Here is a 10760-nt window from a genome sequence, read left to right on the forward strand (position 1 = left end):
AGTTAATTTTTCTTTTTTTTTTTTTTTTAGGATCAGCAAAATGCAAAAACGCCGTGTTTTCATAGGTGTCAGTCATTGACTCAACTCAACAACACACTTAAACATATGACCAAACACCTTGCAAGCATCCAACTTCCCTTCATCTAGACTTCAACAATGGCGAATCCCGTCCCATCCGAGAGCGCGCGAAAAAGAAACCAAAATACCAAATACGAAGATTTACTTCGAGAATTTAGCACACTTTCCATATCGTTTGATCATCAAAGTAGCAAAAAAGAACCTTTAATGCAATCTAAGTATCATATTAAAACATCAAATAAGCTGGCAGTTTACATAATCTCATAAACAAAATGTCACTCTGAGAACTCAAAAAAAAAAAAAAAAGACGCTTTTCGAGGAACACGCTCTCCTCTGCTCAGTAAAGAACTTAAGAGGAGGAGGAGAGCGTGCTCGAAAAGTAAAGATCGATAAAGGTATGTTCTTTCCATGGAGTTCTTCGATTTAGAGATGAAAACGGGAGCCGGTGATGATGTAGCAGGCGACTCGGAAGCCCGAGAGAAGCGCAGAGAGAGCGAGGAATGCGAAACCTCCGACACCAAGGCCGACCGAGATGTAAGCCTGCACGCAGAACGCCCCAGCGGCGTCGCAAGCTCCGTCGCCATGCAAATCCCTCGCCACCCCTGTCCCCGTCGCCTCAGCGGCGAGAAGCATATACGCGAACATCTGATGCGCATTCCCACAGTCTAATCACCAACTAAAATTAATTCCCAAAATCGGAAAATTGGAACTAACATACCTGATCGTGGCTGAAATCGAACCAGAGCTGCATCGACTCGGGAAGGAAGGTTCCGCCCTTCAGGATCTCCCAAACAGAAGCGAACATCTCAAAGAGGCAGTAGACAGAGACGATTGAATTGGCAGCGAGGACGAATCGGAAACTGGGGTAGTGGAGCCAAGAAGGAGAGCCCGGTGTACGAGAGGAGTTGGAAGCCATGAAGATTGCTGCTGCAAGTGAGAAGCAGAATGCGGCAAATCGGAGGAGGAGGATGAGAGCGTTGAGTCGACGGAGCTTCTGCTCTGTAACAGTTGATTGGAATGGATTCTGGCCGTGGCGGACGACGGCTGGGGAGCGGAGGTCTCCGTTGCGTAGAGGGGAGGGCATCGTAAGCGGCGTTGTGGGGGAGGATTCATGTGCAAAGGGGAAGCTTATGGTTGGTTTGGGAAGAAAAACAAGGAAGAAATATCGGCAAAGAAGATCTTTTTATTTACTTTGAAGGTCCGTTGTTGGAGTCACGAGAGAAGCGAGAGAGGCTAAGGGCTATTTATTTCTTCTTTCCCCCCTCGCGGTCCGCGTGAGGAAGGGGACGAGAGGATGGGAAGGATGATAAAGAAACCAGGTGGGGGCACTGTACATGAATTTGTTCTTCTTCTCTCTCTCTCTCTTCAATCACTTCGTCGCTGGAAGGAAGAAGAAGGAGCAGGCGAATAAAGATGGTAGGTTTGGTTTTGGATGTGAAAAGGCGACGGCTTGAGGGCGTTGAAGGAGAACACGCAAAAGTCTGGGTCCAGCACCGTCCGGCGGCCGAGTAAATAGGTTAACGAATGTACAGAGTCATTTAATGCAATGATAAGACGATTACCGACGGTGACAATTACCGTCACTTCTACCTCATTTGCCGCAAAGTTCCTTAATCCCATTAGCTTTCATCCTTCTTTTCTCTTGTTGATTTTCTTTCCCATCCATTTTAAAGCTAAGAATCATGAATATATTTATGAGGTCTCTTTTTTGATGGGACATACCAATAAATTTCAATTTTCGGCATTTAGTTTTTATTTTTTTTAACCATAAAACCGGAAATAAAATTACATGAAAAAAAAAAAATGGGATAAAGCACAATAGGTGCATTGTCAAAGGTGTGGCTTCATCCAGACTAACACGATGACCAAAATATAATTTATATTCTTATTATATTATATATGTAATTTTCTATTTATAAAACATATTCATATTAAGATTTAAATTTATAATTATTAAAGATTTTAATTGTGTTCAAATTTGTTTATTTTTGTCAAATATTTATCACATATTTATACTATTAGTTTATTTAAATCATATTAGAATAATTCACATTTATTGTGCCATTTGATTCAATTTTGATTGAACATTTGAATATTGAACTTCTCATTTAGCTCATCCCATAGGCTCCCATTACTCTAAGAACAGAATTGACATAAAATTGCCCTCTATTTCAGCATCCAATCAAAATAGCAAAATGAATAGTGGGTGAAAAATATCAATTCATTTTGTTTAGGCGATACGATAACTTTCTTGGATCAATTTGAAGGTCATCAAACCTTAAAGGCCTATGATATATGAGAAACCTAAACTAGAATTCTTGAACATTTGTAAAGACAACTTTCAAAATATATTGCAAACAAAATCTCATTCTTTTTAAGTTCTTGTTTGACCTATGTGTCATTTTATAGTTGTTGGAATATAATTATGATACATTAATGATTATATCTTTATATACTTAATTGAATTATATTATATGCGGGGGGAAAATGTAGGTCACCCCGCTGCTTGTTTCCAACATTGATTGTTATAATAATATATCGAGCCTCTTTAATGTAGCAAGAATTCATAAATTTCTATGAGCTTATAGTAATTTTTTTTTATAATTTAAATGATAATAGGAGCTTTATTTATGAATGAATAAACTTCACCTAATTTAAGGGTGGCTCAATTAAGCATTAATTTTTTTGTCAGATGACTTATATCAAGGGATTGATCTTGAAGACTTCGGACATGTAAGCCTTTTAAAAGGTTAGATTATCTTATTACATATGTCCTTATTTACAAAATTTGGCTTTGGAGGAATGAACAATTATCTGATAACAACATAAACTCCATATTTATTATTACAGTAGAAATTAAAGTCCATATTACTTACAATTTGAACAGAAGCTTTGTCAAGAGGAGAATTGGCCTCTATAAGTTTTACATTCGTAAGAGAATGATTTGTGATGTTTAATGTTTCTTCATCATTAGGCTTTGCTCTTCTATTAATGCATTTGCTTTCATAATTTGTTGAAAAGTAAGATTTCTTGTTTTGTATATGTTATTGTTGTTTTGTGGTTTGGATTTGTGCATTTGCTATTGCATTTATTTATTAAATTTATGTGCACTTAATTTTTGCAACTTTATTTGTGATGTTATTACTACTACAAGAATTTAGGAGTTGCCGGTTGATCAATTAGACAGTAATAAAAGGATTTTCTGCAACTAATTTTGATACCAGTGGAATCTAAGCAAAAAATGGTCATCCAAGATATCCCTGATCTAAATTTTGTTTTACGATTGAACACATTTCACGGTTCATGATTTTTCGGTGGAGTTATGACTAAATTTCAATTGAAGAGTTTTTCTGCGAATTATGTTGCCGTGAACAAATGATTTTGTGAGTAGTTTTACCATAAAAACCATTGGTGGATTACAGGCTAATAATGTTGTCCTTAAAAAAAAAGGGGGAAATTTTTGGCTGATGGGACCCATCGCTTCTAATCCGACTACTAATTTTGGAAGTTTGTAAGAAGAAAAAGGGGGCCTTGCCAAAGAAATTTTAGACAGATTTGCAAAAGAAAATAAATTTCAACTATACCCATGACATCTAAGAATAATAAAATCATAATAAATATAACATTCAATATAAATAAATCATTTAATACAATTATAGAGTCTATAAAATAAATGTAAAAAGTACAGATAAATCTAAAAACACAGAGAAAATAAAAAATTATTGGTCTCAAGTGTCCTCCTCCATCTCCTCCTCCATAATAGTGTACTTGTCATGTCGATGTGTGTCGCATTGCAGCTGCTCAATTCCCTCTTCCACCCTCGTCACCGTCGACTTCTCGATTCTGGGATCCAACTTCGACTCCATCTCAAGTAGTTCAACATGTTTATCATTTTGGTGAATGTAGGCACACACTTGCTAACTTCATATTAAACAATGCTGGTCTCTCACCAGAGATGGAGCGGTATTGTTGAATCCTAAATTGTCCCTTGTGAACACGCCTCGAAAGTTATGGTCAGATGAGGGAGGAAAGAAGAAGTAGGGGATAAGTCATGAATACACTGTCGGGAGAACGGTGAGAGGTCCCTTTATTTGTCATTTTGACTCCAACTTATAGGGTCATATTTGTACAATTACAAAAAGAAGTGAACAGTTATGAAAACCGTTCTTAATACAATTGATTCTCTAATTAATCATATAAATTAAATATCATATATGTGTTACAATTTAAACTCTAATATGATGGTAACTCGCTGGTTGATCTGCTTGAATTCGGTCGGTTGAGGCGACTGGTTGAGTGGCTATTGAACAATTTAAAGTAAATATCGGTCGACTGAGGCATCTGGTCGAATGACGATCTCATCCGCCGTAGAAAAAACTAGTTGGCCGACTAGCTTGTGACTAATGTTATTACATGTGCTTTGGTCTGTTGAGACTGCGGGTGCGGTTCGCCACTCTCGCAAAAGTATGTCAGTCGATTCTGATCACACAATCACTTGTTGGACGATAGAATGCTTTGATTGTCTGACCGCCATCAGGGTCATTTTAGTGTATACAAGTATATATATGTAAAAATACCACCACTTTTACTTTTAAGAATTGAAATTCACATATTCATGCATGGGAAATGGGGTATATATATAAAAATTGAAGTTTAGTTGTTAGATGCAGGAACTTAGTGGTATGTATGTAAATCTTCCTTACATTTATAATGCCGAACTTTTCATATTACATCATTAAAGCTACAATTTCAAATTTTAAACCAACTCAAGTAAAAAACCAAAATCTTAAATACATATAATTGGAACTTTGGGTGCTAGATATGTAAATACACAGAAGTTGAGGGGTAAGCATGTAAATCTTCCAAAAACTAGAAAAATTAAATCATCAATACAATAAAATACATAAGAGATTAACGATTTACATTTAAAAAAAATTCAAAATTTTAACATAAATTTCAAATTTTCTCTAAAACCTAAAATCCCTAAATAGCAAAATGTAATGGACGAAATATAAAAATAGAATTTGTGGAAGGAGAAACGTAAAAAATTCAATGTTTTATCTTTAGAATGGTTAATAATGATGTGTTTTGAACCACCTAATGTCGTCAGAAATACATATAAAAAGAGGACAATAGCCTTCCAAAAATTAATAAATAGACTCGTCTTAACATCAAATTTTGATATGCTAACTTAGTTGCACTCTTGGTATCAAGACCAATAAATGATACAATTTTCTCATCATTTAGATATATTGCTAGGGGTACGAATCACCAAGGCATCATTGGACCATTTACTAAGTAGTCATTCTAGACATGACTAAGTGGATCCATTATATAAGTAGGATTGTATGATAACAATTTAATCAGTTGGGGTATGTACTGTTATCCAAATTATTGATGACAGAGCAAATATGAAAGATTTTTATTAACAGTGACAAAAGGCTCTCCCAAATTAGATAGCTAAGCCATGATTACACACATTCTATTGTCTAAAAGGGACTTGAAAATTTGTAAAGCCTTTGTATGGTAATTTCTTTTTAACTTTGATCGTTGACTTAATTCCTTGTCAATTATTTTTCATGCTTCTAGATTCTTCATGCTTCATTAATTTTAGGTTATCTAATTCTCCAACTTTTCAAGAGTGGGATAGCTAGGGCCACCTCCAATCACACGATTTCTCTTCTTCTTTAGAAAGGAATTGCCTTAAATATTCTTAAGCACCCACCAACTCCAAATTAACACTCTAAATTTTAGTTGAGAGACAATTCCAAAGTCACCAAATGGCTCAACATTCTAAAATATTAAATTATGATGGATAGTTTTAATATATCAAAATCATTATTCTCAAAGAGGGGCCATCATATCTGTCTAAATGGCGCTTAACAATTTCAAATATTTGTTTCTCCCATTTCTCTAAGATCACTATCATTTTATCAAACTTTGGACATCAAATTTATAATCTATTATTATTATCAGCAACATTAGCTTAATAATTTCATTAATAACCCTAATTTTTCACTTCTTCCTTTCAGGGACTTTCTCTATCTTTTTTACCTTTTTTTTTTATTTGTGACTTTTTAGTGACTCGAACAACCTCTCTATGATCATCCAAAATAATACAATCCATACACCAAAGTGGCTCATGACATGTTAGATGCAAAACCAACATTGCCTAATTAGATTTTTTACAAAAGATATTTTATCACCCACATTTCACAACACAAAGCCACTATATTTTCAGGTACTAAAACAAAATAAAAGCCATCATTTAGTACATACTTACAAATATCAAAATATATTCTATTCTAATTATTTGTGCAAATATAATAGCTTTGATTCTCCAATATGTTTAATAAAATAAAATTCTTATATCATTAATAACCTCATATTTAATTTTAAAAAGAAATATATAATGCAGTAGAAGTGAGCAAATAGTCTAGGAGATCTTAAGAAAATTATATCTATATTTAATGCTCAAAATAGTGTTGTATGTTTCTTAGCAATTATTTTATTAACTTGGTAAATATGTGCTGATAAATAGATTTTATATATCTATGTATAAAAATCATATGTTGATTGTCAATCGTGATCAATAAGACTATGCTCCTGCCATAATTTGTAGGTACCCCGTCAAATCAGCATGCAATAATCCATGCAACTCGTTTTTATCATGCAAAGTAGTACATATATGAGATACCTTTTCTCATATTACAAGTATCATGAAAGTTCAGTATTCTAGCTAATTATGTCATATTAAATGTATAATCACAATAAATTAAATATAGGGTTATATCTTATCCTATAAATAAATATAATCATATGATATAATTTATAAAAATCATTAACTCTACCATTTTATATATATAAAAAAGAGGATAACTAATAAGTGATGTTCAAAATATTACTATTTATACAATCTATCATTCATGTGATATTTTTGAGGTACAAAGTCAATGCATTTACATATGTCATGATCAAACAATTGATAATTTGATAAAAATGAAAAATATGGGTTGAGGTTTCATCATAAATTTTGATATTTGAGTGATAATTTGAAAAATGGACGAAAGAGGATGTATGCATTTGACCCATAAAAACAATATACAGAGTTCACATATATTAATTTGTATATCTTTTATTTAATATACAGTTCACACCATTAACTCCTATGCTTAAAAAAAATCTCATCAGCTCTAAAAATTATTGCATACATTCACCGTACGCAAAATTGTGTACGGTGAATCAATAAAAAACTTCTATACGAAAAAAGGATATGTTAGTGGGCCCCAAATTAGGATTTTTTTTTAATAATAATTTTTTTTTTATTGGAGCCTATATGAACCTTGCATACGGGCTCTATATGTAAAAAAACGCTTCATTAGCTCACCCTTCTATATGCGACAATCAGTTTTTATGAATCTCGAACTCACTGCCTGCTCTCTTTTGAATATGTATTATAGAATTTTATGCTATACTTAATATTCATCTTATCATGTCACTTGCAGTGCATATGAATTTTCATGTACATTAGAAATAATAGGAGTTCATAGAATAAATTTATATTCTAAAATTAATTACATTTAAATTATAACAAATGAATTAAAATATGTTTCCATGCCACATATAATATATAATTATATTATGATAAGCACACAATTCTTATGTATTTACATTTTAAAATTTAAATTTTAATATTTTAATTTTTAGCATTCAAATCTTCAATATAACATTAAAAATAACATTATGATGACTTTTATAAAATAAAACATATTTTTTCATACATAAATTTAAAGCAAAAGTGTTAAGCACGTAAACATGAAAATATAGATTTTGAGATATGTAAATATATAAGAATTGTGTTATATAGATGTAAATTGAGATAAGCACACAAGTATGCATGTGAATTTGGCTTTATTATAATATAAAAAAACAAAATTATTATTATGTTGACAGCGTAGTGGCGCGCTCTGCTTAATTAGAAAGACACACCTCAGCAGCTTACGTGGAGGGCTGCGGCACCGCCCAGCTCTGCATGTTTGCCGCGTCTCCCAGTCCGGCCCAGCTTCTTCTTCTACTTCTTCACCGCCGCCCAGCTTCTATATATTTGGCTGGTCTTCTCCATCACCGCCCGTACTATTCCCAGTTTCTTCATTCACACAGACACAATTTACCTTCGTATAAATTTCGGCAGTGTTGACGGCCATGGCTTCAAACCTGAACCCCGCCTACGCTTACACAGTTGTGTACGTCAAAGACGTCGCCGAATCCGTGGCCTTCTACGCCAAAGCCTTCGGTTACCATGTTCGCCGCCTGGACAAATCTCACAGGTCAAGCTAGCTCAATTACTTAAATTTCTTCTCAGTTATTTTGATTCGCATGATTATCAAAATTAAAAACAAAATGCACAATCCATTGTAATCTCTAACAGTTGAGAAGTTCTAATGCTTTTTAGATTTATCAAGTCTTAAATTTACAAAAATTGTTTTGTTTTAATTGAGTTAAATCATATTTGTTGGAACGTTTAATGCAGACTTAGGTAGAATTTTGTCAAAATTATCAAAAACAAGTATTTTACTCTAATAACAACTTAATCATTTTAAATTTTTTATTTTGGATTTAATAACTTTTGGGTGAAAGTAAAATTTTTGAGATTTATATCACTTCTAAGCCTGTCTCCTCGCTTCAATTAGATCACAAACTTTAAAAATATTCACCTAGCTATTATTTTTTCCAAAACTTAAATATATTACTATTTATAACCCTAAGTAGTTCTATGAATTTTAAACCTTCAAATTCTATTAAATTATGCTTGAATTAAACACTATTTGTTGCCCAAAAATTCCCCTCTTTTTTAAATTATTATATATTTTTATTCATACAAAATTCGCAGCATAGGCCTATACTTGAAGATCTTATTAGGGGTGCAAGTGAGCCAGTTTCAACTCTAATCGTTTGGGGGCTTCTAAATTGAGCTAGCAAACAAGCTCAAGCGGACCTTGACTCGAGTTGCTTGCTAGTGAAGAGGTCCTCTAAAAAAAATTAATAAAATATATTAAATTTAAATTTTTGAATTTTTAAAAATATATAACAAACTTTATTTTTCATTTGATTTAGATGGTTTCTTATTAATTATCTATTAAATGTTAGTTCTATTTATTATTTCATTATAATGTTACTTTAAATTAATACCTTTTTTTCTCTTTTTTTTTGTTAAACAAATTTTTTCTCGTAAATAGCCCAAAAAGCTCAAACTAAGGTGGCTCAATTGACTGACTCTGACTGGTTTGTAACCCTATCAATCTCATTTGAAAAACAAGCTTCTCTAAATAGCATATATTGCATGCAGATGGGGAGAGTTGGATAGCGGGAATACGACTATAGCTTTCACGCCTGAGCACCAGAGGGAGACTGACGAAAAGTCTGGTTCAGTTCAAAAACCGGTTGGTTTGGATGCGAGGCAGCCGGTCGAGATCTGTTTCGCCTTCGCCGACGTGGACGCTGCCTACAAGACGGCGGTGGAGAGCGGAGCAGCTCCGGTGAGCCCGCCGGAGGACAAGGAGTGGGGCCAGAGGGTCGGCTACGTTCGAGATATTGATGGCATTGTGGTGCGCCTCGGCAGCCACGTTAAAGAGCCCGGCTCTTCTCATTAATTTAACTCGGAGCAAGCTTATGTTTATGGAATAAGAGGTTTTGATTATACAAAGTTTTTGGTCGGATCTTAATCTTATTACGTTTAATCAATTAAATAAAGCTCTTGTTTTTCCTTCATGTGAAGGCTAAGCGAAGTGATTCATTTCTTTGCCTGGAAATGGAATATTGATCAAATTCTTTGAAGCATATTTTGGAAAATTTGGCTCAATTTAATAATCAAGTCAAGTCTCTCATGAAGAGAGAAATCTGATGAGCCCATAATTGCTCAATTTCGAATTCATTAAGAAGCTTATATTATTATTAAATTTCTATGATTAAGAGAAATTTAATCCTCAGATCATAAATTAACTCCTACTTTCCACCTGAGAAGGGGAGAAAGAAGAGTAATTTTAGAGCCTTTGTAGTTTATCATCGTTGAGTCACCCTTTGAACCCTACTCCTTGAGAGAAAGGGACAAGTCATCAACTATGATATGTGTGGTCAACTAGTATTGTTTATGAGTGTAACAAGTTGAGCTGTGCTCGAGTCATCCTCAACTTGAGCTTGAGTTTGATTAATTTTGTTGAGTTTAAGCTTGACTCGAATTTAAGTCTACAAGTTTGAGCCAGCTCATGAGTTGTATTGTTTATTTTTGAAAGAGTGAACATAATATTAATTAAGAGATTGTTACAAGAATAGAAATAAAAACATAAAGAACAATTATGAGAGAAATAATAAAAACACACTTAATATTAAACAAAATATTTTTTTAGATATTTTAAATTAATTTAGGGATAAAATTTTTGAATTTAATATATAGACTAAATTTTAGATTATTATTTTCTTAAATGAGTCGGCTCATGAGGTCGAACATAGCTCAATGTTGGCTTGTTAGCCCATTGAGCTCAATTCGCAACTCCCCTATCGAGTGGAGCTTGAGTCAGATCACAAGTCGGCTTGGCCCACACTATTAGTATTTCTACAACTGCAGACTATGACCTTTATGACTAACGCTACTGCATTGACCAAATATAACATTTGTGTCCAACAAC

General features: G+C 33.5%; 2 protein-coding genes across 2 annotated transcripts; one reads left to right on the top strand and one right to left on the bottom strand.

The window, feature by feature from the left end:
- Window positions 1–281: 281 nt before the first annotated feature.
- Window positions 282–1686, bottom strand: LOC110022897 (CASP-like protein 4C1). Its single transcript, XM_020722048.1, has 2 exons — window positions 797–1686; window positions 282–723 (listed from the first exon to the last, which is right to left on the bottom strand). Exons 1-2 carry the CDS (start codon window positions 1160–1162, stop codon window positions 502–504), a joined length of 588 nt encoding a protein of 195 aa, XP_020577707.1. The 5' UTR covers window positions 1163–1686; the 3' UTR covers window positions 282–501.
- Window positions 1687–8189: 6503 nt separating this feature from the next.
- On the top strand, window positions 8190–9846 carry LOC110022941 (uncharacterized protein Mb0911c). Its single transcript, XM_020722118.1, has 2 exons — window positions 8190–8405; window positions 9425–9846. The coding sequence occupies exons 1-2, from the start codon at window positions 8281–8283 to the stop codon at window positions 9726–9728; spliced, it is 429 nt and encodes a 142-aa protein (XP_020577777.1). The 5' UTR covers window positions 8190–8280; the 3' UTR covers window positions 9729–9846.
- The last annotated feature ends 914 nt before the right edge of the window (window positions 9847–10760 follow it).

This window comes from Phalaenopsis equestris, unplaced genomic scaffold (genome assembly GCF_001263595.1).
Source record: "Phalaenopsis equestris unplaced genomic scaffold, ASM126359v1 Scaffold000203, whole genome shotgun sequence".
In the NCBI taxonomy this organism is placed as follows: domain Eukaryota; kingdom Viridiplantae; phylum Streptophyta; class Magnoliopsida; order Asparagales; family Orchidaceae; genus Phalaenopsis; species Phalaenopsis equestris.

What these genes read in the sequence shown, in the direction of transcription:
- LOC110022897 (XM_020722048.1), bottom strand. Translation starts at nt 1,162, where the DNA reads ATGCCCTCCCCTCTACGCAACGGAGACCTCCGCTCCCCAGCCGTCGTC. An exon ending in TCGATTTCAGCCACGATCAG is followed by an intron (nt 724 to 796) that starts GTATGTTAGTTC and finishes AATGCGCATCAG; the next exon opens with ATGTTCGCGTATATGCTTCT.
- LOC110022941 (XM_020722118.1), top strand. Translation starts at nt 8,281, where the DNA reads ATGGCTTCAAACCTGAACCCCGCCTACGCTTACACAGTTGTGTACGTC. An exon ending in CGCCTGGACAAATCTCACAG is followed by an intron (nt 8,406 to 9,424) that starts GTCAAGCTAGCT and finishes TATTGCATGCAG; the next exon opens with ATGGGGAGAGTTGGATAGCG.